Genomic DNA, 24,318 nt, shown 5'->3' with positions numbered 1-24,318 from the left:
ACCTTGTCCCCCACGCTGCCACATGACTGACAGCCTCTGGCTAGCCAGTGCCTCCTCTCTGACCTAAGGTCTTTGCACACCGACCGGCGCTCCGCCCTCTTCCACCTCCCGGGATTTCAGCGGCCACCAGGGGGCGCGCACGACCCAGCCGAGGGCCCGCCCCGCCCATCCAGGCGCCCCGCCCACCCGTGACGCCCCGCCCTCCTGACGCCCCGCCCCGTCCGCACACGGCCCCGCCCACTCCCAGAGCCCCGCCCCGCCCGGCCGCGGCCTCGCTCCCTCTGCGGTCCCGGCGCTCGGGACCCCCGGTCGGTCCCGGCCTCAGGCTCGCGGGCTTCGGCGATGGGCCCCGCCGCTCGCCGTGGGCTGAGGTCGCCTCCGCCGCCGCCTCCGCCGCCCCCGTCACCGCTGTTGCTGCTGCTGCCGCTGCTGCCGCTGTGGCTGGGCCTGGCGGGGCCCGGGGCCGCGGCGGACGGCAGCGAGCCGGCGGCCCGGGCTGGGCGGGGCGGAGCCCGCGCGGTGCGGGTGGACGTGAGGCTGCCGCGGCAGGACCTGATCCTCGAGGGCATCCGGATTGGGCCCGAGGCCGACCCGGCCGCCTCGCTGGGAGGCCGCCTGCTGCTGGTGAGCGCCGCCGGGCCCGAGCCCGCCCCTGACGCCCCGCCGCGGACCCGGCACCGGGACCCGCCGCACCCGCTCCAACCCCGGCCGGCCCGGCGCGCCCTCCCCGGCCCGGGCTCCCCACTCGAAGCTCCACAAGCCCGCATCCGAAGTCCACCCAGACCCTGACCCTGCGTCCGCGGTAACAAACCCCGACTCCTCTCCCGGCGCCTCCTCCCGCCCCCTCCGCTCACGGCCCTGCCCTTCACAGATGGACGCTGTGGACGCCGAGCCGGAGGTGCCGAGCGAGGACTGGATCGCTGTGGCCTACGTGGGCAAGGAGCAGGCGGCTCCCTTCCAGCAGGGGAACCGGGGCAGTGGCCCGCAAGCCTACCCCAGGGCCCTGGTGCAGCAGGTGCAGGGGAAGTCTGTGGAGAGGGGAGCTGGTAGAAAGGGAAAAGGGTCACCAGGCGATCGATCCCCAAGGAGCTCCCGAAGAGCTAAGCCCGGGTGGGTCCAGGGACCCCAGTGTGGAAACCCAAAACCGCACGGTGTCAAAGCTGGGAGGCCAGAGATGGGACTGGGGGGGTACCCTCTTACTAGAAGCAGAGAGCACACTGGCAAGTTCAGATGCCACAGGGCAGCAGCAAAAGGTAATTTCTGTCCTCGACAGTTTGTGGACACTTGAAATGCTTGTCTTAGAGCCAGGAGTTAAGGGCATGTGGGGTCCTGGGAGGTGGGGGTGGGAAGGTGGGGGAAGTGACCAGTGAATAGGCAGGGTGTGTGCTAGCCTTCTGCCTCCTGTCCTCCTGCAGATGAGACGTGCTCTCTTCCTGGGAGCCTCAGCCCTGCTTCTCCTCATCCTGAACCACAACGTGGTCCGAGAGGTAAACCAGAAAACAGGCTGTGAGGGTGAGCAGGCCCGGGATTGAGAAGACCAAGGCCTGCTGACCTCCCTGTTCCCCGCAGCTGGACATATCCCAGCTTCTGCTCAGGCCCGTGATCGTCCTCCATTATTCTTCCAATGTCACCAGGCTGTTGGAGGCACTATTGAAGTGAGTTTGGAGTGAGGGCTCCAAAGGGGGGAGGGACCTAGGAGCCTGGGAAGGGCTGAGGGGCTCTGGCTCTCCCACAAGTTCAGGGGCTCAGGAGTAGGGCCTATCCACCTTAAGCATCTTCTCTGCCAGGCTGAAAGTGGGGGAGGGATGAGACAAAGGTACTAGACCTGGAGGAGGGAGCCCTGAGTGCAGAGGGGACTGGCCCCAGGCAGGGGAAAGCTAGATAACTCTTTGACAAGTTTGGTGAGCACGGAAAAAACCAACAGCCAGGAAAAGGCCCAGGAGCCCAAGAGGAAGGCCTTCAGGGATGGTATTTTGGGGTTACCTACTGCAGGGCTGGGTGAGTCTGAGCTTCCCCTTCTCCATGGCCTCTCTTTCTCACTCTCAGGAGGACCCAGGCCACTGCGGAGATCACGAGTGGAGAGTCCCTGTCAGCAAACATTGAGTGGAAGCTGACCCTATGGACCACTTGTGGTCTCTCCAAAGACGGCCACGGAGGCTGGCAGGACTTGGTATGCCTGGGAGGCAGTCATGCCCAGGAACAGGTGGGTGCCAGGGGAATCCTATGGGGTCACCAAAGAGGAGGCTTGGGTGGGGCCACTCGGGTGACTTGTCTTGCAAAAGGTTGTAATGAGGATAGCCATTTAGTGCCAAACATAAGCACTGGTACTGGCTCAAGGTCACCTGCAAGTCACTGTTGGCTGCTGTTGTTGCAAACCACTATGAGCGCCTTGTCCTGCCGCAGGAGGGAGCAAGGCAACGTGGAGACTGGACCATGAAACCATTTTTGGGATACCAAGGGATCTGTGCCTTACACCTGGAGCAAACACACAAGGTCCCATTAACAGGGGGGAGTAAGTGCAGGATGCAAGGTTGCAGCCTCTTAGAAGTTACCACACCAGAGTGGGGGAAAACAATCCTAGGGTTTGTGACTTCCTAGAAATAGGAGGTGAAGATGGGCAACAAACCCAATTTGAATAGGCCCCTGCCTGGTTCCAAGGTCTAGGGAAGCTTGGATATAGATTAACTCACACCTAGGGTGGAATCTGTGGTCCTTGGAATGCTAGGAGCAATAGGTCTTTCTCAAGCCACTCTCAGCCTTCAGACCTCATGGCTCTGCACTTAGAGGTTCTCACATGCTGTTGTCTTGAAGTTGTTCTGTTCAGTTGCTCCTTGGCTTCCTTTTGTCTGCAGAATAATATTCAGGCTCTTTAAGGCCATCATAGCCCTCTGCAGCACTGATTTATCCATGTGTGCATGACAAAAAGCTTTTTTCACTTCAGGCTGGCACTCTACCACTTGAGCCACACCTCCACTTCCGGCATTTGGACAGTTAACTGGAGATGAGTTTCTTGGATTTGCCTGTCTAGGGTGGCTTTGAACCACAATCCTGAGATCAGCCTTCTGAGTAGCTAGGATTACAGGCATGAGCCACGAGCACCCAGCACATTGGTTATTTTGAAGTAAGATCTCTCTTTATGCCTGAGCTGTGATCTTCTTGTGTTTCCCTACTTCACCAGGGTTGGTAGGCACAGGCAGCTGCACCTGCCCACTGGTTGAAATAGAGTCTCTGGGTTTTCTTATTATCTGGTCTGGCCTCGAACCTTGATCCCCAGTCTTCAACCTCACAAGTAGCTAGGATTACAGGCTTAAGTTACTATGCCTCTGGTTTTGCTTTTGGAGCAGGGTCTTACTGTAGCTCCAACTGTTTTCAAAGATGCCATGTAGCACAGGGTGCCCTTGAACTTGTGATTCTTTTGCCTTTGCTTTTCTATTGCTGGAGTTAAAGGCCCCACTCCAGCCTCCCCCCTTGGGGACAAGCTCAGTCGACACCCCTGCTATCCCCCATTTCTAGTCCTCTCCCAGCATTCTGGCCCCCTGCACCATTCCTGGTCCCCGTGCACACCCTGGTCTCCTGCTTCTGGACTTGTCCATGCTTGGTTCTAGCCATCTATCCACACTCTGTGTGCACACACTCTGTGCGCCCAGTACCCTGCCTTGGGGCACCCCCTTGACTCTTGCTGAGGGACCCCCTCTCAGTCACAGTGCTTGTGTAGGCCTTTCACAGGGCTGGGAGGACCGTACACGCTAGGTGTTGGGAAGTGTGGTCTCCAGTGCCCAGGACTGTCGTTCATCTGTGCTTGGGTTTCCTGGTGCTGTCTATCAGGGTTTGATGTTAACTCCATCCACCCACAGCGTTTCTTGAGCTCAGGTGTGTGGCTTCAAATTGACAAGTTCAAATCTTGGCTCTGTACCCTTAGCCGAGCAACCCTAGGCCAAGTGTTCAACTTCTCTGGTCTCATGTTCCTCCTTCGGGAACATGGCATGTATCTCCCCCGTGGGTGGGGAGGTGTTGGTGAGGGGCTGGAGAGTTAGAGCTGAGGAAAGAGGGGCAGTCTGGGTGAGGGGCTTGGGAAGCCTGGAGGTGGAACGGTGCAATCTCCAGGTGCGTCTGGCGAGTATGGAGGAAAAGTCACAACAGCCATGACTGTGTGCTAGATGAGGTGTGTGTGTGTGGGGGGGGGTGCTGCAGGTGCTGGGCAGCTGTGATGCTGAGGCGTCCAGAAGCTGGCTGGGCAGTCGTCTCAAATGGCTGGCCTGAGGTCACTGGCCCTCAACCCTGACCCAGTGGCCCTGTCCCCCTTGAGCCAGCTGTTCAGTGTCTCTGGGAATCCAGAGCTGCAGCCCTTGTGCTCCGAATGACCAACCTTCACATCTTTTCCGCCTCTTCCATGTTGTGTGTGGGGAGAGCTGCAGCCTCGGATGGGGAAGAACACCAGGCCGGAGAGCTTCCCGCAAAGCTTAGAAGGGAATGTGGGAACGAGTGCCCCTGTGTGGGAGGCTCTGTGTGCCATCCACTCCCGAGCTCACTGCCCCGAGCCACCAGGCGAGGTCAAGGTCACCCTGCCCCTCCCCATGGCCCACAGTTTTGGGGTTTTTCTTTCCCCTTTTCTTTTGGTGGTTGCTGAGGCTTGAACTTAGGGTGCTCTTCCCAGGGAGCCACACTGCCTGCCCTCATTGGTTTTGTAGTGGTCTCTCCATAGTGTTTTTACACTCATTTGTTCCACAGTGATAGAGGCACCGAAGCCACCTCACATGTGACCAATGGGAGCTTAGGGACCCCTAGCAGCAGTGAGGAAACTTAACGAACATGGTGAAGAGCAGGCATGCGACTTGGGCAGAGAAAGGCAAAATGAGAGTTGTGGTCAGGGGGCTCCCAGAGTAGGAGGGGTCCAATGACATTAGAGGGAGGAAGGAGAGGGAGGAAGAAAAGACTTCCCAAGTCAGGGAATAGTGTGTGGGAAGGACACAGATGTTGGAGGAACAATTAACGAAAAAAGAGAAAACCAGGTGTGATTGTGCACACCTGTAATCCCAGCCACACACACACACACAAGACTAGAGGCATGACTTAAGTGGTAGAGTGCTTGCCTAGCATGTTCAAGGCTCTGGGTTCAAGCCATAGGCGTGCACACACAGACAGTGGTCTGGTGACAGGTGAGATCTCCCTGGTTGTATGGGAAATGGGGGGGGGGCAGGGCTGTGGAGTGGACATGGGATGAGGTTCCCAGTGGAGCAGAGCCACAGACTGGCCCTTCACATTTCTTGTGTGAACTCAGCCTGAGTGGACACCTGAGAAAGCAGATCAGGAGGAAGTGAGTTGGCAGGAAGCCTGAGGCAGCTGGGTGGGACAGTGGTGGATGCTTCTGAGGGAGGTGACACCTGCCTTCCTTCCCAGAAGCCTTTGCAGCAGCTGTGGAATGCCATCCTGCTGGTGGCCATGCTCCTGTGCACAGGCCTTGTGGTCCAGGCCCAGCGGCAGGCATCAAGGCAGAACCAGCAAGAGCCAGGCAGCCAGGTAGGTGGGAGCCAGACCCAAGGGAACCCTGGTACCCTCAGCCCTTGGGCCTGTGACACAGTGGCCGTCCTCTCCCCACAGGTGGACCTGTTCAAGCGCCGCGTGGTGCAGAGACTGGCATCTCTCAAGACCCGGCGTTGCCGGCTGAGCAGGGCAGCACAGGGCCTCGAGGAACCTGGTACTGAGACCTGCGCTGTGTGCCTGGACTATTTCTGCAATAAGCAGGTGAGCATCGAGGTGAGGCCAACCATTAGCTGACCTGTGCCACCCATGTGCCAGGGGACTTGGAATACCCTAATGAGGCCTTTCTCCTCTCAGCCTCATCAGGACTATAGAAAACAGAATCAGGGGCTGGGAAGATGGCTCAGTGGTAGAGTGCTTGCCTAGCATGCATGAAGCCCTGGGTTCGATTCCTTCAGTGACCACATAAAAAAAGCTGGAAATGGTGCGGTGGCTCAAGTGGAAGAGTGCTAGCCTTGAGCAAAAGCAGCTCAGGGACAGTGCCAAGGCCCTGAGTTCAAGACCCATGACTGGAGGAAAAAAAAACCAGAATGGGGGGAGGCTGGTTCTAGATCACCCTATGATCTGCGCCCCTCCTCTCTGCCCCATAGTGGCTCCGGGTACTGCCCTGTAAACACGAATTCCACCGAGATTGCGTGGATCCCTGGCTCATGCTGCAGCAGACCTGCCCGCTGTGCAAGTTCAATGTGCTGGGTGAGCACTGGGGCTGGAGCACTGGAACGCCCCCTCCCTCCCACTCCCATCTGATGCTTCCCTCCTCCCCCATGTAGGGAACCACTACTCTGAGGACTAGCTGGTGTGTGTGGACAGATCCTGCCCAGCTGCACCTGGGCCTCAGCCCAGGCTCCTGGGAAGAGATGGTGGAATGGACAAGACAGCCAGCCCTGTGGGTGGAGAAAGGGTGCTGGCCCCATCATGCCCTAGAGGGGAAGAAAGGACTCCTGGAGAAGGCACAGCTGGACCTACCAGGCAAGGAAGGAAGGTCACTTCTGCACCGTTCTCTGTCATCCTCTCTCTGTGTCTGCCCTCCAGGCAGTGACCAGGGCAATGAGGATGGAGAATGTGGGACCATCAGCTGTCCCCAGAGAGCTGGGCGCTCTCAGGGCATCCTGGCCAGGTTTTATGCTTATTTATTGGGCGGGGAAGGGTGTGTGTGTGTGAGGAAAAATCTTTCTCACCTGAGGCCCCCCAGCCTCATTTTCATGATACAACTTGGTTAAATGGAGACTCTTCCACAGCCCCTTGCCCTCAGGCCTTGGGCACTGGGAGCTATGGGTCCGGCTGCCTGTCCAGTTGGACTCCCTTTCCAGACCTGGCTGGGACCAGAGGCCTTAGAATCCTCCCAGTTCTGACTCTGGTGGGCTCTGTGTTGCTGATCAGGATACTTGAAGCCACAGGAAAAAATGTGGTGCATCTTTTAAGGGCATCTGTTGTTTGTTTTTGTCCTTAAAAGTCGGGTAGGGAAGTTTTAATAGTAAAATAAACATGGATTATATTTTAACGTAATATGTAAAATTTGTATGATTGTCTTAAGTTTGTCTTTGTCACTTTGCGCTCTGCTGCCAGTGGTAAATGGGGTTCTGATGGTCCCTAAGATCCTTCCTTGACAGGCTCATGGCTGTGTAATCTCTGCAGCTGGGACTCAGGGTTTACTTCCATGAATACGTTATGATGTATGCACAGGTAATCTTAAGATGGGAAAAGCAAGGCCAGAAAGCATGGCTCATGCTTATAATCCTAGATACTCAGAAAGTGGAGACTCAATGGTGATTCAAAGACAGTCTGGGCAAAATCTAAGTGAGACCCCCCCATCTCAGTGAACAAAGTGAGCATGGTGGTACACACCTGTGGTTCCAGCTAACACAGGAGTCATATTTTGAAGACTGTTAGTGGAGGTCCACCTCAGGCAAAAATATTAGACCCTAGCAAAAAAAGTAACTAAGGCAAAAGGGCTAGGGATATGGTTTAAGAGGTAGAGTACGTGCTGAGCAAGTACAAGGCCTTGCATTCAAACTCAGGTACAAAAGAAAAGCCAGGTGCTGGTGGTTCATGCCTGTAATCCTAGCTACTCAGGAGGCTGAGATCTGAGGATTACTGTTAAAAGCCTGCCTGGACAGGAAAGTCTATGAGACTCATCTCCAATTAACCACCAGAAAACCAGACATAGAGCTGTGGCTCAAAGTGGTAGAGTAATTGCTTTGAGCCAAAAGGCTTAGGGACAGCACTCAGGCCTGGTTCAAGCCCTATGACCAGCCAAAAAACAACAACAACAAAAAAACAGGGCTGGGAATGTGGCTTAGTGGTAGAATGCTTGCCTAACATGCATGAAGCCCTGGGTTCGATTCCTCAGTACCACATACAAAGAAAAGCTGTAGTTCAAGTGGTAGAGTGCTAGCCTTGAGCAAAAAGAAGCCAAGCCCTGAGTTCAAGCCCTAGGACTGGCAAAAAGAAAAGAGAGAGAGAGAGAGAGAGAGAGAGAGAGAGAGAGAGAGAGAGAGAGAGAGAGAGAGAGAGAACAAAAAGAGAAACAGAAAGGGGAGGGGGGAAGAAAAAGAAAAAAAAAAAAGCAAAGCTGGGGAAATCATCCAAAAGGACCTGGCCTGCTAGGAGAGAATCAGAAGACACGGTAGGAGCTTCAGTATAGTTGTTCTCTGCTACTGACCTGAAGACGAGTTACGGTGGTGGGCAGAAGGAAAGGCAGGGTAGGTGGCCAACAACCAGAAGGACCTTAGGAGGGGCTTCTTTCTCAGAGCCCTTTAGAAGGAGCCCACCCTGGGCAACACCTTCAGCAGTGGGCTTAGCCACACAGGGTTGGCCTGGATTTCTGATCTGCAGAGCTGAGAGCTAATAACTGGATGCTGTCTTTCACCTGGCCAAGTTGCTAGAAGCTTCTTTCTGCCCCTGATGTGCTCTCTACTCACACAATCTTGTCAGGAGGATGGCAGGAAGCTCCCACCACTGAGGGCCCACATGCGGGTTGCTGGCCTTTGTAGGGAGGCCTCACAGGGACTGGAGGACTCTTCCCCAGCTCTACCACACTAAGGCCAAGATGGCTGTGGGCAGATGGCGGCAACTTTATTCCATTCAGTTGCCCTCCAGCCCCACCCCTGCTGCAGGTTTACAGAGGCCGCTCCTGGGGCTGGTGTGCCGAGTTGGCCTGGTCTCGGCTTGGTGAGAGTCTCCTCCTGAGCTTGGCCAAGGCCCGAATGGGGTTCTGGGCACAGATGCCTGAGTGAGTGACGCCCTCCAGGGGGGACTTGCTGGGCCAGCTGCAGGGCTGCCGAGGTGAGACTGCTCGGGGATGGCCTGGCGGGGTCCTGCCTGTGCTGCCTGCCCTGGCACCAGGAGAGCGCCGCCTGCCTGGGGACCTGCAGGACAACAGGACCCCAAGATGCCCTGTGAGCTGAGGGTGACCATGCCACCCCCACCCCCACCCGGCCGCCTCTAGTACAGCCTCACTCACCTTGGGGATATGCTCTGGGCCTGGGCTGGAGGAGCAGCTCCCTGATTGTCCTTGCTAGGATGCGACCAGAGCTTGTCCTGCGGGACCAGCTGCTGAGGAGAATCAAGCTCAGGAGGGCTTCGGAGTTCTATTTCCAGGGGGCCCAGAGGGTGTCCTAGCAGGGCGGGGGTGAGGGAACCCATCCGGGTCCCCCTGCTAAGGGGCAGGGCTTCGGAAGCTCCAAGCTGATCAGGAAGACAACACACGTGGAAGGGTCCTTGGCCAAGCATCTTGGATCACATGAAGTAAAGGCAGGCTCGGGGGAATTTGAGACTGAAAGGCGCTGGATCTATAACCATCACCCTAAAGTCTGGTCTGCACCCACAGGCCATCAAGCCTCCCAAGGTAGAGGCCCAAGACTTGTGGGCTAGGGGCTTCATCCAGGGCCCCAAGGCCCACTCTCTCAGGCTCACCTTGAGCGCCCCCTGCTGGGACACTTCATGGATCTTGGACAGCATTGACTGGAGCCGCCCATTCTCCTCCTGCAGGACCTGGATGCGAATGCTATTGGCTTGCACTTGCCTTTCCATATCTTCCGTGACATTGCCAGAACCTGCGGGGACACAGCATCTGGGACCTCACCTTCCTAGGTCTGCCTCATGTGCCTGGTGGGACAGGAGCTCAGAGGTGGTGGCTGGACATACAGTGGGCCACCCAGCACATTTTCCTTCTTCTGAGGCCTTGCTTTTCTTCCCTTGTCATCCCCACCATAAGGTTGGCTCAGGATTATAGAATGTGAGAGCTGGGTGGGGGGGTGTGCTAGAACTCACAGAAGATTTGGTCAATAGAAGAGGGAATCTCAGCCCCAGGTTTGAGCCACAGGAACTCAGCAGGGATCACCTACCTGGCTGTGGTAATGGGTACAAGCTTTTGGCTACGTAACTGGGACAAGTTGCTGTCTGTTCTAGTTCTATTTCTTGGTTTGTAAAAAGGGGGCTGCTACTCATACCTCATGGGGCAGTTGTGGGCAACAGATAGGCCTGACACTTAGTGGTCAAGAATGGTGACTTCATATGACCATCTGTCCCTCCTCAACAGCTCTGGGAAAGGACTTGTCCCAGATCATCAGAACCCATGGTCAGGAGGGCCACAATATTAGATGGTAGGAGAACCCAAGCTGCCTGCCACCTAATCTTGTGCCAGTGTGGGTGCCTAGCACTCCTGACCCTGGAGTCTAAGATGCTAGATGGCTAGATGGGCCAGGCCTCATGATGTGTTATGGGGACACATGAGGAAAGAAGATATAGAGGAAATCCAGAAAGAATTGACATGTGGCATGGGCGGTTATATCACCTTTGGTCCCGTTTGGCCCCCTGCCTCCACACAAAAGGACTGACAACGCAGGAGCATCAGTGTCATGGAAGGTTAGTAGGGGCTGCCTGCTGTCTTCCCCTCTTCCCTCATTACTACTGGACGTCCGTCTCTGTGGGATAGGGAATTGAAGGCCCTAGTGCGGCTGCCCTGAGCCCCAGCATGCCTTCAGCAGCGTCCTGGACCCTTACTTTGGATCTGGTCCTCCACAGGCCTGTGCAAGTCAGGGAAGGCCACCAGCAGCCGTTCCCGCTCCTTCAGGGCCTCCAGCTCCCGTTGCAACTCCGAGAGATTCAGCTGCAGGTCTGTGGTCACCTGCTCCAGGTCCTGCTTTTCCCACTGCAGGCTCTTCAGCAGCTCCTGGGGTAGAGAGAAGCTCGGACTTGGCTCCCAGGATGGCTCCTTGGCTCCCCTGGGACCTGGGACCGCCCTCTCCCTGCCCTCATGCACCTGCTGGGCTTGGAGCTGGCACTGGTCCTGCTCCCGGTTGCTCTTCAGGCTCTGAAGCTGCTCCTCCATCTGAGCCCGCTGGATCTCAGCATCATCCAGACTGCCCCGCAGCTCCTCGCGCTCCTGGTCCAGGCTGTCCAGCTGCTGCAGCAGGACGCGCTGTTTGGCCTGCAGGGACTAGGGGAATGGATGGACAGGAAGGCATAAGGCCAGCCACAGGGGACTATCAAATCCACTCTATCTATGACTCTCCAAGCTCTTGCCCCATGCCATGTCTGTGCACAGACACTTGGCCGTGGACACACGGGGGGGAGGGGAGGCGGGCAGGAAGGGCAGGAGACAGAAGACACCAGGCAGATGGACAGACATCCAACCTGGTCAAGGCCAGCCCAAGCTTGCAGAACCCACACCCTACTTCTTTCCAGTCATTCACAGACCCATAGTTCCCACTAGAAAAGGTCTAGAAAACGGGCTTTTCTTCTTCTGATAGGTTTCCAGTGTCCCATCAACATTTCCCACTGAGGGGTAAAGCAGGAAGGGCCAATGCTGATGCCGGGTGCCGGTGGCTCATGCCTATAATCTTAGCTACTCTGGAGGCTAAGATTTGAGGATTGCGGTTTGAAGCCAGCTGAGAGAGAGAGAGACAGAGAGACAGAGAGACAGAGACAGAGAGAACCAATGCCGGTCTGCTGAGTCCTGACTCCATTTCTTGTTCGTTATGTGGCCTGGGCAACTTCTTTAGCCTCACTGAGCCTCAGTTTCTTCATCCATAAAATGGGGATGACAAGAAGAACTGAAAACCTTGCACTGTTGTGGCAGGGAGTAAGAAGGAAACGGTCTCCAGCCTCAATTCCAGAGCTTGGGTCACAGACCTCACCTCCTGGTGGCGGACCATGCTGTCAACGCGGGCTTTCTCCTTGTCCAGCTCTGTGCTGGCCCAGCAGATCTGCTGGCTGGCCCCGTCCAGCCGCCCAACCAGCAGCTGCACCTGCTCCTCCAGCTGCTGCACCTGCCTCTCGGCAGCTGCCCTGCGTTCACCTTCCTCCCGCAGCTGTTGGGCCCTTTCCTCTGCAGGATGGAGGGAACAGGCAGCAGAGGGTCAGGCAGGGGGCACCAGGGGGCAAGTCCCTGCACTACCTCTGATGCTGGATGGATGGAGGGGAGGGGAAGGTCACACTCATGTACTCTGCAACACCATGGGGCTCTGGACCCTGGAAGTGGTCTAGAAAACAGTGCTTTCCATCTGCTGGGCCATTCATTGCCCAGCCATGCCAAGGGTCAGGCCTGATATCCTGAAGCTCCCTTTCTCTTTGCCCTGGAAGCTCAGGGGATGGAAATGGAGGCTGCTCATCCAGCTGCAGCACCAGGAGGAGATGGGGGGAGGGGCACGACATGCCTTCTTACCCACAACCTGCATGGACTCCTGCTTCTGCTTCAGCTCCACCTCCAGAGCCACCACCTTCGTCTTTAGGTCATTTGTTTCTATGGTAGGGGAGAAAGAGGGTCCTTCAGAGTGTCCCTTCATGCTGGCCGGCCTCCCTCCTGCCCAGTGCGTCCTGCAGCAGGAAGGCAGCGATGCATGTGCTGTGTGGTGGGACCACCCTGAGGAGGGGGAGGCTCCCCTCAAGAGGGCGTCAGAGGGTCTGGGTCCTGGGCCGGCTTCTTACTGGCTGGTGGCTATGTGTCTACACATGGGCTTGGTGTCTCCCGTAGAGGCAACAGAGAAGCTCAGAAAGGACAGTGGCTTGCCCACAGTTACGGCAGGCCCATTACTGTGACTTCCAGTGACAACAAGCTGTGCTGGGGTGAGGTGGCAGAGGAATGAGCTCTCTGCCAGGGACCCCCAATGACAGCCAGGAGTGAATTAATACCCCAGCTCCCTCCTTCCTCCCCCACCCTCTCTCTTTGCTAATAGCAAAGTTTGAACTCAGGGTTTTGGCTCACTCGGCTTGCTTGCTCAGTGGATGCTCTGCTACTTGAACCATTCTGCCAGCTTACTTGCTGATTGTTTTAAAGGTAAGAGTCTCAAGGACTTTTCTGCCTAGGCTGACTATGAACTGCGATCCTCCAGATCTCAGCTTCCTGAGTGGCTAGGGTTACAGGCATGAGCCACTGGTGCCTGGCGCTCCTTCCCTTTCTAATGGGACAAGTCTAAGGAATTGTGTCATAGCTGTCTTCTGGTGTTCTCCAGGACTAAGCTCCAGCTACTCAGTGTCTGTAGATGCATGAATGTGCCCTTCCTGGCTGCTTTTCTTCCCTACTTACCAGTTTCCCAAGCCAGAGTTCTATGTAAACTACTAGTACTCAAAGCCCTGTCTCAGCTTGATCCTAGTGTCTTGCTCCTGAGATAGAAAGATCATGATTTGAAGCCAGCCTGGGTAAGAAAGTCTGTGAGACATTAACCACAAAAATGCTGGAGGCAGAGCTATGGCTCAAGTGCTAGCCTTGCTATGAAACAGCTAAGTGAGAGTGCTCAGGCCCTGAGTTCAAGTTCCAGTACTGGCACACACACATACACAAACCCCCGTCTTAGAGTCTCCTTTGGGGTACACCCACACCCATGCTGTAGCATATTCCCTGAACAGACCTGAAAGAAGCTGCTGCCGGCTGCACTCCCACTTGGCCAGGCACTGCTCCGCCTCCTCTGCCTGCTGCTGCCGCTCGCCCTGCTCCTGCTCCAAGGCCTGCTCCAGCTTGCTCAGCTGTTTCCTTAGTCCATCCTTCTGCCCCTCAGCCTCCTCCAGCTGGGCCCTGAGGGGCCCAATAAGCTGAGTCAGGGCCCCCACATGCTTACTGAGGCGTGTCAGGTCTTTGCTCTGTTCTGAAGCCCAGTGGCCCATGGTGGCAGCTGACAGTGGCTTGAGCCCCATGCTGTCCTGCACCAGCTGCTGAAAATGGCCCAAGGATGAGGGCAAGTTCTGGCTCTGACACAGGCTGACGAGCACCTTGCCTACCTCCTGCAGGCTACCCTGAACGCTGGTACATGCATCGCAGGGCACGAGGGCCGTCTCAACGGTCTGGGAATAGACGTTCTTGGTGTTCTGGGTCCCAGCAGGAAATTTCAGAGAGACTTTGCCAGGGAGGTTCTGAGGCAAGCCTGGCACCTGGGAGGGAGGCTTGATGAACTTGGCAGTCATAGACTCAGGACTCCTGGCTGGCTCGCCCTTGGCTGTGGGCTTGGCTGTAGGCTTAGCCATAGGGGTGTCTCTTTGGTTTGCACTTTTCTGGAGTCAGAAGAAAAAAAATCGGTGAAAGAGATGGGCCAGTTCTGGGAATGTTGGTGTCCACCTTGCCGAATGCTCAGACCCTCACAGGTTTGAGCTGACCCTGACACAAATCACAGAGAACCACTCTTTTCCCATGACTCAATCTATCAAGCCCAGATTTTCTGACCTCACCCTTACTCCAGGCTTGATGTGACTGTGTGTATGTGTGTGCATGTGTGTGTAAGTGCTGCCAATTACTAGGCTTTTTTTTTTTTGAGGGGGGGGTGTAGACGTGAGCTTGAACTCAGAGCCTGGGCACTGTCCCTGAGCTCTTTTTGCTCAAAGCTAGCACTCACCACTTTGAGTCATAGCTCCACTTCCAGTTTGCTGGTGGTTAATTGCAGATTAAGTCTCATAGACTTTTCCTGCCTGCCCTGGCTTTGAACCTCAGACCTCAGTCTCCTGAGTAGCTAGGTATGAGCCACCAGCATCCACCTAAGGCCTGAGTTCTTTTTTGTTTGGCAAAGCCTGGGGCTTGAACTCAGGGCCTGGGCACTATCCCTGAGCTTCTTTTGCTCAAGGATAGCTCACTACCACTTAAGCCACAGCACTACTTCTGGCTTTTTCTGTTTATGTGGTAATGAGGAATTGAACCCAGGGCTCCATGTATGCTAAGCAAGCATTCTACCACTAAGCCACATTTCCAGCTGAAGGCCTGTGTTCGTAACTCCCAAGCCCATGGGGCCTTATTGGAAGGCTCTGGTGTTTCCACTGCTCCCTGTGGGCAGGAGGGAGCCAGTGAAGGACATGGTGCACACACAGGTGTGCAAAGAAGCTGGAGCTGGGATGGGGAGTGAGAGTGATCACGGTTGGGGGCTGGGGATGACCCACCTGGGGGGCCACCTGCTGGTAGAGCATGCCTAGTCTCAGCAGGCTATTCCAGAAGCGCCTCACTGTGAGCCCCACCGACATACAGGGTCCTGCAGCCCGGGCAGGGGGAATCGTCTGCTCCAAGCCGAGGCTTTCCAGGTAGCTGGCACAGCTCTGAAGCAGGAGGAGGAGCCTGTGGGCAGAGACACCAGGGAGATAAGGAGTCCTCACCTTACTTCCATCTGGTGGCCTCAGGCCCAGGAGGGTTGGGGACATGGCATAAAGGTGTTTGCCTAGCACAAGAAAGGTCCTGAGTTCAAAACTCAAGTACTATTGGAGAAGAGAGTGGAAAGCAAGAAGGGAAAGGTGAAGGAAGAAGGGGGAGAAGGGAAGAGGAAATGGGGGAAGCCCAGTCCTAAGGGAGTGTCCAAGTCAGCTTCAGACACATCCCAGAGTCCACTTCCTCCAGGATGCCTTCTAGTGGACCTCCTGGGTAGCAGCACTTCAGCCTGGCCTCCCCCCTTGGCCAGGGAACTAGGGGAGGACAGCAACAGCTCATCATCTTTTGTGTTGGGGGATGGGGGGTGGCTTGAACTCAGGGCCTAGGCACTGTCTCTGAGCTCTTTTGCTCAAGGCTAGTGCTTTGAGCCACAGACCCACTTTCGGCTTTTTGAATAGTTTATTGGAGATAAGAGTCTCTTGGGCTTTCCTGATAGAGCTGGCTTTCAACCACAATCCTCAGATCTCAGCCTCCTGAGTAGCTAGGATTCCAGGTGTGAGCTACTGGCACCTGGGCTCATCATCTTAGAGATAGCCCAAGTACTTGGAAAGTTCTAGGTGAGCAGCTGTCTGACATCTGGTGACCTGGAGCCTTCCTTCCCTTTGTAGACAACAGGGCTGAGATCCCACCCCCAACTCCCAAGGGGACAAAGAGCCTCAAGGCTACAGGGTGAGCAGGACAGAGCAGGCTTATTTCCCAAGAGACTTGGGATGAGGACAGCTAGACCTCCATGCTAACTTCTAAGTTCAGAAGGAGAGGCAGAGAAAGTGAGGGAAGGGAAGACACCGTAGCAAAGGAAATGTGCTCATTACCTGACGCAGGTAATTGTTATCCCTCTGTTCATCACCTTAATAATAACAATGTTTGAAATAGAGGCAGAGACTTATCGTAAGGAAAATGGGGTGTTGTAAAGATAGGTTTGCCTGTGCCTGAGGGAAAATTATTTTCAAAGAAAAGAAAAGGTGCTAACACACAGATATGGTGTTTTTTTAAAAAAAAAAGATCTTGTCTTATTGTACAGGTAAGTGGGGACAATTCCAGCCCTTCCTGGGGCTCTTGGGGGATGGTGCCATGACCTTGGGGCCCTGTGGATAACAATCATGGGAAATGGAGAGCTTGGCAGAGAAATCTGTCTTCTGCTTAGATGGACAGACAGGCCTTCATGGTAGGATACACTATGCTGTCTGTACCCACTGCTTCAATCCCATCCTGATGTGAGCTGAGCTCCTCAAAATGCCACACTGTGGGCCGGAAGCCACGGTCCTGACCTCCAGGGTTCCCAGGAGGGTCTGGGATTCAGATCCAGGGGCCTCTGGCAGGAGTGAGCTGGGAGAGGAAGTTTGATGGTCACGTTAACTTTTATACAAGTGGTTGGGCTGCAGCCTTTTTCCAGCAGGACCAGGAGCTGGAAAAACACATCCCCTGCCTGGCCTTGCATTGCCAGGGGAACAAGCCAGCCCATAAGACATCAGGAAAAAGAGGCTGGGATGGAAATTCTGAGCTGTGGCTATGGTGGCTCTGACACAGCATGGTAGGGATCCCCCAAGAGCAGGCAGCCACTCCCTGAGGTGGATGGGACAGGAGCACAGGATAGCACAGCTCACCACACTGGTGGGGTCACGCTGGGTGCTGGGGGTGGGCTCACACTTATAATCCTAGCCATTCAGGAGGCTGAGATCTGAGGATCATGATTCAAAGTCAGTCTGGGCAAGAAAGTCTGAGAGGCTCTTTAGCTCTACTGCTAGTTTTCTGGTGGTTAATTGCAGATTAAGTCTCACGGACTTTTCCTGTCTGGGCTGGCTTTGAACCACGATCCTCAGATCTCAGTCTCCTAAGTAGCCAGGATTATAGAAGTGAGACACCAGTGCCCGGCTCTTTCTGTGAGACTCTTATCTCCAATAAAATACCAAAAAAACCAGAAGTAGATGTGGCTCAAGTAGTAGAGCATTAACCTTGAGCAAAAAAAGCTCAGGGACAGAGCCTGGCCCAGAGTTCAGCCCCAGGATGGAAAAAAAAAAGTGGGGTCACTCTGAGGGCTTCTGACAGGTACACAGTTCATAGTCACATTAACAATGTTGCCACCATTAGAAGAAAGACTGCTGCAGCTGCTATGCTATGAGGGACAGGTGGCAGTGTCCACAGTGTCAGGATTTGGTCAAGGCCCTCACCTGTCTATGACCAGCTCCAGCAGCACAGCATGGGACAGCTGTGTGAACTCAGGGTCACTCGGCACGTGGTCATAGTGCTCCAGCAGGGCCACCATGTCGAGATCACAGGCCACACGGTCAGGGAACTTCCAGGAAGGGAAGCGTACGGGTCCGGCTCGGGAGAATACATCTACGATGGCACCCTGCAGGTCGGTGAGGTCCTTGCGTAGGCTGTCAATGCAGGCCTGGCTTCCCAGCAGGTGTGCCATCCCTATAGCTCCTGGGGTAGGCAAAGTGGAGGCCTGTCAGCTCTAGTAGCATGGCTGCTCCTGGAGGAACCTTTTGGAAACCCTAATCTGCCTAGTCGCTTCTCAGCCTAAAGTCTGCCACTAACAGCCCAAGATAGTTCTGAACCCACACCTAGCTCCTGTGATTTCTCAACCCCGTGGGGCCCACACAGAGTGCCTTGTTTACCTTTGGACATCCCCAGTCTTTTGGATAAGCTCGTTATGGCCTCGGGCTCAGAAGGTGGGGAATATAGACCCTGTCCTGGCCTCTCCAGTAGTTTGATGATGTGCAGCTGTGAGAGCCCTAGTCCCTCCCACTTTGTCACCTGGGGCCTCAGGAACATCTGGGACTTCTCAAGCAACAGGAAGAACTTCCCTGTAGCACCTGGCCTGCCCTAAGATGCAGGGGCTGCCTGGGCAATGCCTCAGCCACAGCCCCTCTAGGCCAGCAAATCTCTTCTAAATCTATTCTCTCTCATCTCCATCATCTTCAAAAAACAGTACCTGTTGTGCCTGCAAGCCTGGGCCCTTCCTGGAATCCCTCTCTCCTCTGCCCCCGCTTCTGAGTACCAGATGCTGCCAGTCTTCCTGCCAGGCGACCCTGGGAACCTAGCCCTGCTGTCCACCATTCAGCAACCTGGCTTCCCAGGTGGCTTCCCCGCTTCCCTTCGGCCCAGCCCCATCACATCCAGTCTGCAGGGCAGGTCACCCCACTGCTTTAGGGTGGGTGACAGCTGCTCCAGCTCTGGGAACTACAACACTTCTTGGTCTCAGGCTTCCTCTTTGTACTCTCTAGATGAGATATCTCTTAGGTCTCCACCCAAACATCCTCCTCCAGGTCACCAGGCAGAGTGAGGTCCTCTGTTACCCATTCTTAGGGGATGATGCCTTTTTCTTCACTACCATCATGATGGATCCTTGATTATCCCTGGTTGACAGTCTGTCCCTGTGTGCACCAGGACTGTGTCCTTTGAGCTCACTGCTATATGAACTGGCCATCTGGTCAGAGAGGCTTCAGGGCCAGTCTGTGCCCAGAGATACTGGGAAGACCAGAGGCACCCAGGGGTGATGTCAACGGCCAAAGTAGACTCTGGGTCTCCCAGAGGAGTGGGTTCTGCCCTCACCTCTCACAGGGTCCTGCCCGTAGAGCTGGAACAACCGATCATATCCAGTTTTCCAAGTCGCCTGTGGGCCCCAGGGCTCATCCGGGTGCCTGCTTCCCGGTCTCCAGTACAGGGCTGGTCCTGACCAGCCCCTCGGTCCCTGGGAATGGATGGATGTAACGGTGGGTGAAGGAACAGCTCAGTAGGGCTTTCTGGGAACAAGGGGAAGCTGGGGGAATGGGATGAGGGAAAAGGCAGCGGGATGCATACTTTGAGCCTGAGCATGTCAGAATGCTTTCATAGGGCTGGGAATATGGCCTAGTGGTGGAGTGCTTGCCTTGTATACAGGAAGCCCTAGGTTCGATTCCTCAACACCACATATATAGAAAAGGCCAGAAGTGGCGCTGTGGCTCAAGTTGGCAGAGTGCCTTGAGCAAAAAGAAGCCAGGGATAGTTCTCAGGCCCTGAGTTCAGCCCCATAACTGGCAAAAAAAAAAAAAAAAAAAAAAAAAAGCTTTCATATAGTCCTAGCTGTGGCGGTACAGGGCTGGGAGAATTGCTTTCCTCCTGTAAATTTCATATTGGGAGTAAGAGTGTGACACCTACAAGAGCTCTAAGACTAGCAGAAAAGAAAAAAAAATCATCAAATATATACTTCCTGACTTTTTTTTGGGGGGGGGGGGGCTAGTACAAAGGCTGAACTCAGAGCTAGTGTGCTACCATTTGAGCCACAGCTCTACTTCCCACTTTTTGGTGGCTAACTGGAGACTTTCTCATAGACTTTCCTGCCCAGCCTGGCTTTGCATAGCAATCTCAGGTCTCAGCCTCCTGACTGGCAGGGATTACAGAATGAGCCACTGGCATCTAAACGTTTTTAGAACAGAATCCCACTCCGTGGCCCAGCCTAGCTATTTTCTCTCTATAACACATTAAAAAAGAGTATAAAGCAACATGTAAATTAATCTTAGGAGAGTGTGTGTGTCCTGGTGCTCTAACTCAGAGCCTCTATGCTGTCCCTGAGCTTTTTTGCTCAAGGCCAGTGTTCTACCACTTGAGCCACAGCTTTTTGGTGGTTAACTGGAGAGGGAGATGAGAGTCTCATGGACTTTTCTGGTCAAGCTGGCTTTGAACCGCAATCCTCAGATCTCAGTTTCCTGAGTAATGAGGATTACAGATAATTATAGGTGTGAGCCACCGGTGTACATCTATTTTTTAACCTAATATACTCAAAACATTATTTCCATATGAACTCGATTAAACTGAAGATGATGTTTGACTTTTTTCTTTCTTTCTTTCTTTTTGTCAGTCATGGGGCTGGGTGCTATCTGAGCTCTTTCACTGAAGGCTAATGCTCTGCCACTTTGAGTCACCACTCCATTTCTGGTTTTCTGGTGTAATTGGAGATAAGGGTCTCATGTACTTTTCTTCCCCGTCTGGCTTTGAACTGCGATCCTCCTATCTCAGCCTCCTGAGTAGCTAGGATTACAGGTGTGAGCCACCAGTGTCCAGCAAGATGCTTAACATTTTTAAAGTCACAAAATCCAATGTATTTGATGCTTAAAGTATATCTCAATTTGGAAGAGTATTTAAAATGCTCAAAAGGCACCTGGGCTAGGAGCTATTAGATGACATGGTGCTGGTGGAAAGAGCTAGTTGCTCAACTCAGCAAACAGGGACCAAGCATCCACTAGCTCCCAAGCCCTGTATCAAGACTAGGGATAGGCAGGCACTGGTGGTTTACACCTTTAATCCTAGAATCCTAGCTGCTCAGGAGACTGGGATGTGAGGATCAAAGTTCAAAGCCAGATCAGGCAGAAAAGTCTGTTGTGAGACTCTTATCTCTAATCAATCAGCAAAAAAAGCTGGAAATGGAAGTGTGGGTCAAGTGGTAGAGTACTAGCCTTAAATGGAAAAAGCCAAGTGAAAACAACCAAGTGTGAGGCCCTGAATTCAAACCCCAGCACCAACACACACACGCACTAAAAAGATTAGGGCCAAGTGCTAATGGCTCACACCTGTAATCCTAGCTAGTCAGGAGGTAGAGATCTGAGGATCGTGGTTCAACGCCAGCCTGGGCAGAAAAGTCCAGGAGACTATTATCTCCAATGAAGCACCAAAAAAGCCAGAAGTGGAGCCGTGGCCCTAGTGGTAGAACACTAGCCTTGAGCAAAAGCTCAGGGACAGTGCCCAGGCCCTGAGTTCAAGCCCCAGGACTGGCACACATACACACAAAGAAAGACTAAGGCACGAGGCAGGGCTCTAAGAACCACCAACATGTATGAGGGTCTCTGTAATAGGAACCCTGTGGCTTTCAGCTTCCCTGGCAGAATAGGAAACCATGTGTCTTGGTCCCAGGACACTCATGTGCACACACAAACACATGCGCTCATACCTCGCACATGTTGACTTGGCAACCATCTCTTGTGAGATGTTGCTGCCCAAGAGATTTTTATGCCCCAAGGAATGAGGCAGAAGCAAAGGGAAAAAAAATCCAGTGAAACATTCTGTGTGTCTTTCCTGAATAAGCATGAAATAAAGTAAGCAGGAAGCCCCAGCCTGGGCAAGGGCAAAATGAGATGACAAAGCATGTGGAGCTCCTCACCAGAAACACTGATCTGTTTCTGGGGCCAACTTCCACACCACTGAATCCCCATTACATTCTGGTTTAGGTTAGCAATAAATGCCAAAACATCAAGAATATCTAGCATTGGAAGCTGGTGCCAGAGGCTCGTGTCTGTAATCCTAGCTACTCAGGAGGCTGAGACCTGGAGGCTGAGACCTGGAGGACTGAAGTTTGTTTATTTGTTTTGTTTTTGTTGCCAGTCCTGGGGCATGGACTTAGGGCCTGAGCACTGTCCCTGGCTTCTTTTTGCTCAAGGCTAGCACTCTGCCACTTGAGCCACAGCGCCACTTCTGGCCTTTTCTATATATATGTGGTGCTGGGGAATCGAACCGAGGGCTTCATGTATACGAGGCAAGCACTCTTGCCACTAGGCCATATTCCCAGCCCTGGAGGACTGAAGTTTGAAGCAAGCCTAGGAAGAAAAGTATGTGGGATCCCATTTCCAATGAACCACCTAAAAAGCTGGACTGAGGGCTGGGAATCTGGCTTAGTGGTAGAGTGCTTGCCTAGCATGCATGAAGCTCTGGGTTCAATTCCCCAGTACCATATAAACAGAAAAAAACAGAAGGCACTGTGGCTCAAGGGGTAGAGTGCTAGCCTTGAGCAAAAGAAGCTCAGGGACAGTGCCTAGGCCTTCAGTTTATGCTCCAGGACTGGCAATAAGTAAATAAATTAATTAATTAAAATTTGGGGCTGGGAATGTCATTTGGTGGTAGAGTGCTTGCCTAGCATGCATGAAGCCCTGGGTTGATTCCTCAGCACCACATAAACAGAAAAAGCCCAAAGTGGCACTGTGGCTCAAGTAGTAGAGTGCTAGCCTTGAGCATAGAAAAGCCAGGGACAGTGTACAGGCCCCAGGACTGGAAAAAAAACCAATCAGATTAGGCAGATTCATGATCTGAAAATAATTTAGGTATCGATGGAGGAAAAGAGCATTTCACATGGACTTTTTTTTTTTTTTTTTTTTTGGTCAGTCCTGGGGCTGAATTCTGTGCCTGGATCCTGTCCCTGAACTTTTCAGCTCAAGGTTAGCGCTCTACCACTTGAGCCACAGCATCACTTCTGTTTTTCTGGTGGTTAATTGGAGATGAGAGTCTCATGGACTTTCCTATCCTGGCTGGCTTGAATCTTGAATCACGATCCTCAGATCTCAGTCTAGCTAGGATTACAGGCGTGAGCGGACAGCACCTGGTTTTCCACATGGGCTTTCTTTGTAATTCCCCAGTCTTGTGTGGAACACTCAGCCTGAAACTGCCAGTCCTGCATTGCACCTGTGACCATGCAGGTAAGGGCATAAACTGAGCCAACTGTTCTTAGGTAGAGGCAATAGCTTAGCTTACTCTGTCTCTTCATTCCCTGGGGTTTCCAGGTAAATTTTTGACTCCCAAAGGAGGGTAGAAGCCTTTCTCCCACTCCCATTCAACATGCAAGCCCCTTCTTTCTGATACTTGGCACCATGCCCCGTTGGGTGATCATACCCACCTTCCAGCTGATGCACCCTCTCAGACTCCAAGTCATCACCATGAAAGTACTTTGGAAACTCTGAAGCCATTCATACAGCAATTGTCATTGCTATTGCCTTTGCCCCCAGGGACGCTGATGTGACTGAAGATAACAGAATAGCCATCTAATACAGAAGCCTGACTCGAATTTGGATTCTGGTCCACCAACTCTAAACATCACTGTCCTTATCTGTAACTAGGCTGTTATAAAGAATAAATGATGTGTCACATGGAGTGTTTGGCTCAGGATCTGGCTCATAGCAAATGATCAATAAATCCTATCATTATTTTATGCTAGTAATAATGACAAAAACCAGTTACAGAATGGAGGAACAAGGGAGAAGAGGTGTGTATATGGGGGGGGGGGGAATTAAGGGCTTGGAGTCCACACTCCACCCTCCACATTCTGGATTTGTGATGGAGAAGAGATCAGACAGCAACAGGCTCTCAGGAAAGAGGCTGATGGATGACAGGAGGGGATAGGGTCTGCAGAGCAGCCCCAATGGTATTCAGTATGAAGATTAAGCAAGCAGGCATCTTCTTTTTGATCCAGTCCCCAGACTTGAACTCAGGGCCTGAGTGCAGTCCCTGAGCTTCTTTTGCTCAAGTGCTCTACCACTTGGGCCATAGCTCCATGTCCAGCTTTTTGATGGTTAAGTGGAGATAAGAGTTTCATGGCTTTCCCTGGCTGGCTTTGAACTGTGATCGTCGGATCTCAACCGCCTGAGTAGCTAGACTTGCAGGCTTGAGCCACCAATGCCCAGCAGCAGGCACCTTTGGAGCAGGGCCTGTGGGGCTTTGGTAGGCAAAGAAGAACCCAGAAACGATAGGCCCACTGAAAAATAACTTAGGGGAATAAATACTGTGGTGGTTTTTGTTTTGCTTTGTTTGTGCCAGCCCTGGAACTTGAACTCAGGGTCTTGCTTGGCTTGTCGCTCAAGAGTAGTGCTGGCTCTACCCCATGAGCCACAGTCCACTAGTGTTTTTGGGGTTTTTTTTGGCGGCTAATTGGAGATAAAGTTTCTTGTATATGTCAGCCTGGGCTGGCTTCGGACTGGGACCCTCACACCTCGGCCTCCCGAGTGGATAGGCGTGAGCACCGGCACGCGCGGCTGGAGTGGGTTGAGTCTTGAGCTGCAAGCCTCACACTGAGAAACCGAGTCAGGGGCAGCGAGACCGTGGAAAGCGGGGCCGCAGGGAGCGAGCGAGCGAGCAGCCGCCCGGCCTGGAAGTGCGGCGGGCGAGCGGCCAGCGAAGCCGCGCAGCTCACCTGTCTCCGACGTCGCAGCGTCAGCCTCCGGGTCCCGCCGGCTCATGGAACCGTCCCCGGCGCGCCAACAGCAACAAGGATGGCCCCAGTCAGGCGCCCACACCGCGCTGCCTTGGCAACGGCGCCGCCGGCCGCTGAGCTGGTTGGGAGAGGCCGGAAGTACGCCACGGTAGGAGGCGTGGCCGGAAGTGCGTCAGTCGCCTTCTGCGGAGACTCGGCCGGCCGTCGC

At 53.9% G+C, this 24,318-nt stretch overlaps 2 protein-coding genes across 3 annotated transcripts; one reads left to right on the top strand and one right to left on the bottom strand.

Moving 5' to 3' along the window:
- The first annotated feature begins 257 nt into the window (after positions 1-257).
- Rnf215 (ring finger protein 215) lies at positions 258-7,044 on the top strand. Of its 2 annotated transcripts, none has more exons than XM_048343285.1 (9): positions 258-624; positions 872-1,015; positions 1,416-1,487; positions 1,570-1,655; positions 2,047-2,203; positions 5,401-5,517; positions 5,599-5,742; positions 6,129-6,231; positions 6,309-7,044. In XM_048343285.1, exons 1-9 carry the CDS (start codon positions 343-345, stop codon positions 6,329-6,331), a joined length of 1,128 nt encoding a protein of 375 aa, XP_048199242.1. In that variant the 5' UTR covers positions 258-342; the 3' UTR covers positions 6,332-7,044. The 2 variants fall into 2 exon arrangements, with proteins under 2 accessions (XP_048199242.1, XP_048199240.1); XM_048343283.1 differs by having other exon boundaries at positions 5,398-5,517.
- A 1,109-nt stretch (positions 7,045-8,153) lies between these two features.
- Ccdc157 (coiled-coil domain containing 157) lies at positions 8,154-24,313 on the bottom strand. Its single transcript, XM_048343279.1, has 12 exons — positions 24,090-24,313; positions 18,716-18,854; positions 17,326-17,584; positions 14,899-15,070; positions 13,389-14,025; positions 12,206-12,283; positions 11,679-11,869; positions 10,802-10,978; positions 10,543-10,711; positions 9,454-9,593; positions 9,002-9,090; positions 8,154-8,906 (listed from the first exon to the last, which is right to left on the bottom strand). Exons 3-12 carry the CDS (start codon positions 17,571-17,573, stop codon positions 8,657-8,659), a joined length of 2,151 nt encoding a protein of 716 aa, XP_048199236.1. The 5' UTR covers positions 17,574-17,584; positions 18,716-18,854; positions 24,090-24,313; the 3' UTR covers positions 8,154-8,656.
- Positions 24,314-24,318: the final 5 nt, after the last annotated feature.

The sequence above is a fragment of the Perognathus longimembris genome, chromosome 3 (genome assembly GCF_023159225.1).
Source record: "Perognathus longimembris pacificus isolate PPM17 chromosome 3, ASM2315922v1, whole genome shotgun sequence".
NCBI lineage: Eukaryota > Metazoa > Chordata > Mammalia > Rodentia > Heteromyidae > Perognathus > Perognathus longimembris.
The sequence above is the reverse complement of the archived record's forward strand: the minus strand, read 5'-3'. Positions and strand labels throughout refer to the sequence as shown.

Excerpts from the sequence above, each read along its gene's own strand:
- Rnf215 (XM_048343283.1), top strand. The coding sequence starts at position 343 with ATGGGCCCCGCCGCTCGCCGTGGGCTGAGGTCGCCTCCGCCGCCGCCT. Across the intron at positions 625-871 it reads TGGGAGGCCGCCTGCTGCTG|ATGGACGCTGTGGACGCCGA; the intron begins GTGAGCGCCGCC and ends TGCCCTTCACAG. Across the intron at positions 5,518-5,598 it reads AGCAAGAGCCAGGCAGCCAG|GTGGACCTGTTCAAGCGCCG; the intron begins GTAGGTGGGAGC and ends CTCTCCCCACAG.
- Ccdc157 (XM_048343279.1), bottom strand. The coding sequence starts at position 17,573 with ATGGCACACCTGCTGGGAAGCCAGGCCTGCATTGACAGCCTACGCAAG. Across the intron at positions 14,026-14,898 it reads ACCAGCAGGTGGCCCCCCAG|AAAAGTGCAAACCAAAGAGA; the intron begins GTGGGTCATCCC and ends TTCTGACTCCAG. Across the intron at positions 9,594-10,542 it reads TGTGGAGGACCAGATCCAAA|GTTCTGGCAATGTCACGGAA; the intron begins GTAAGGGTCCAG and ends GTGTCCCCGCAG.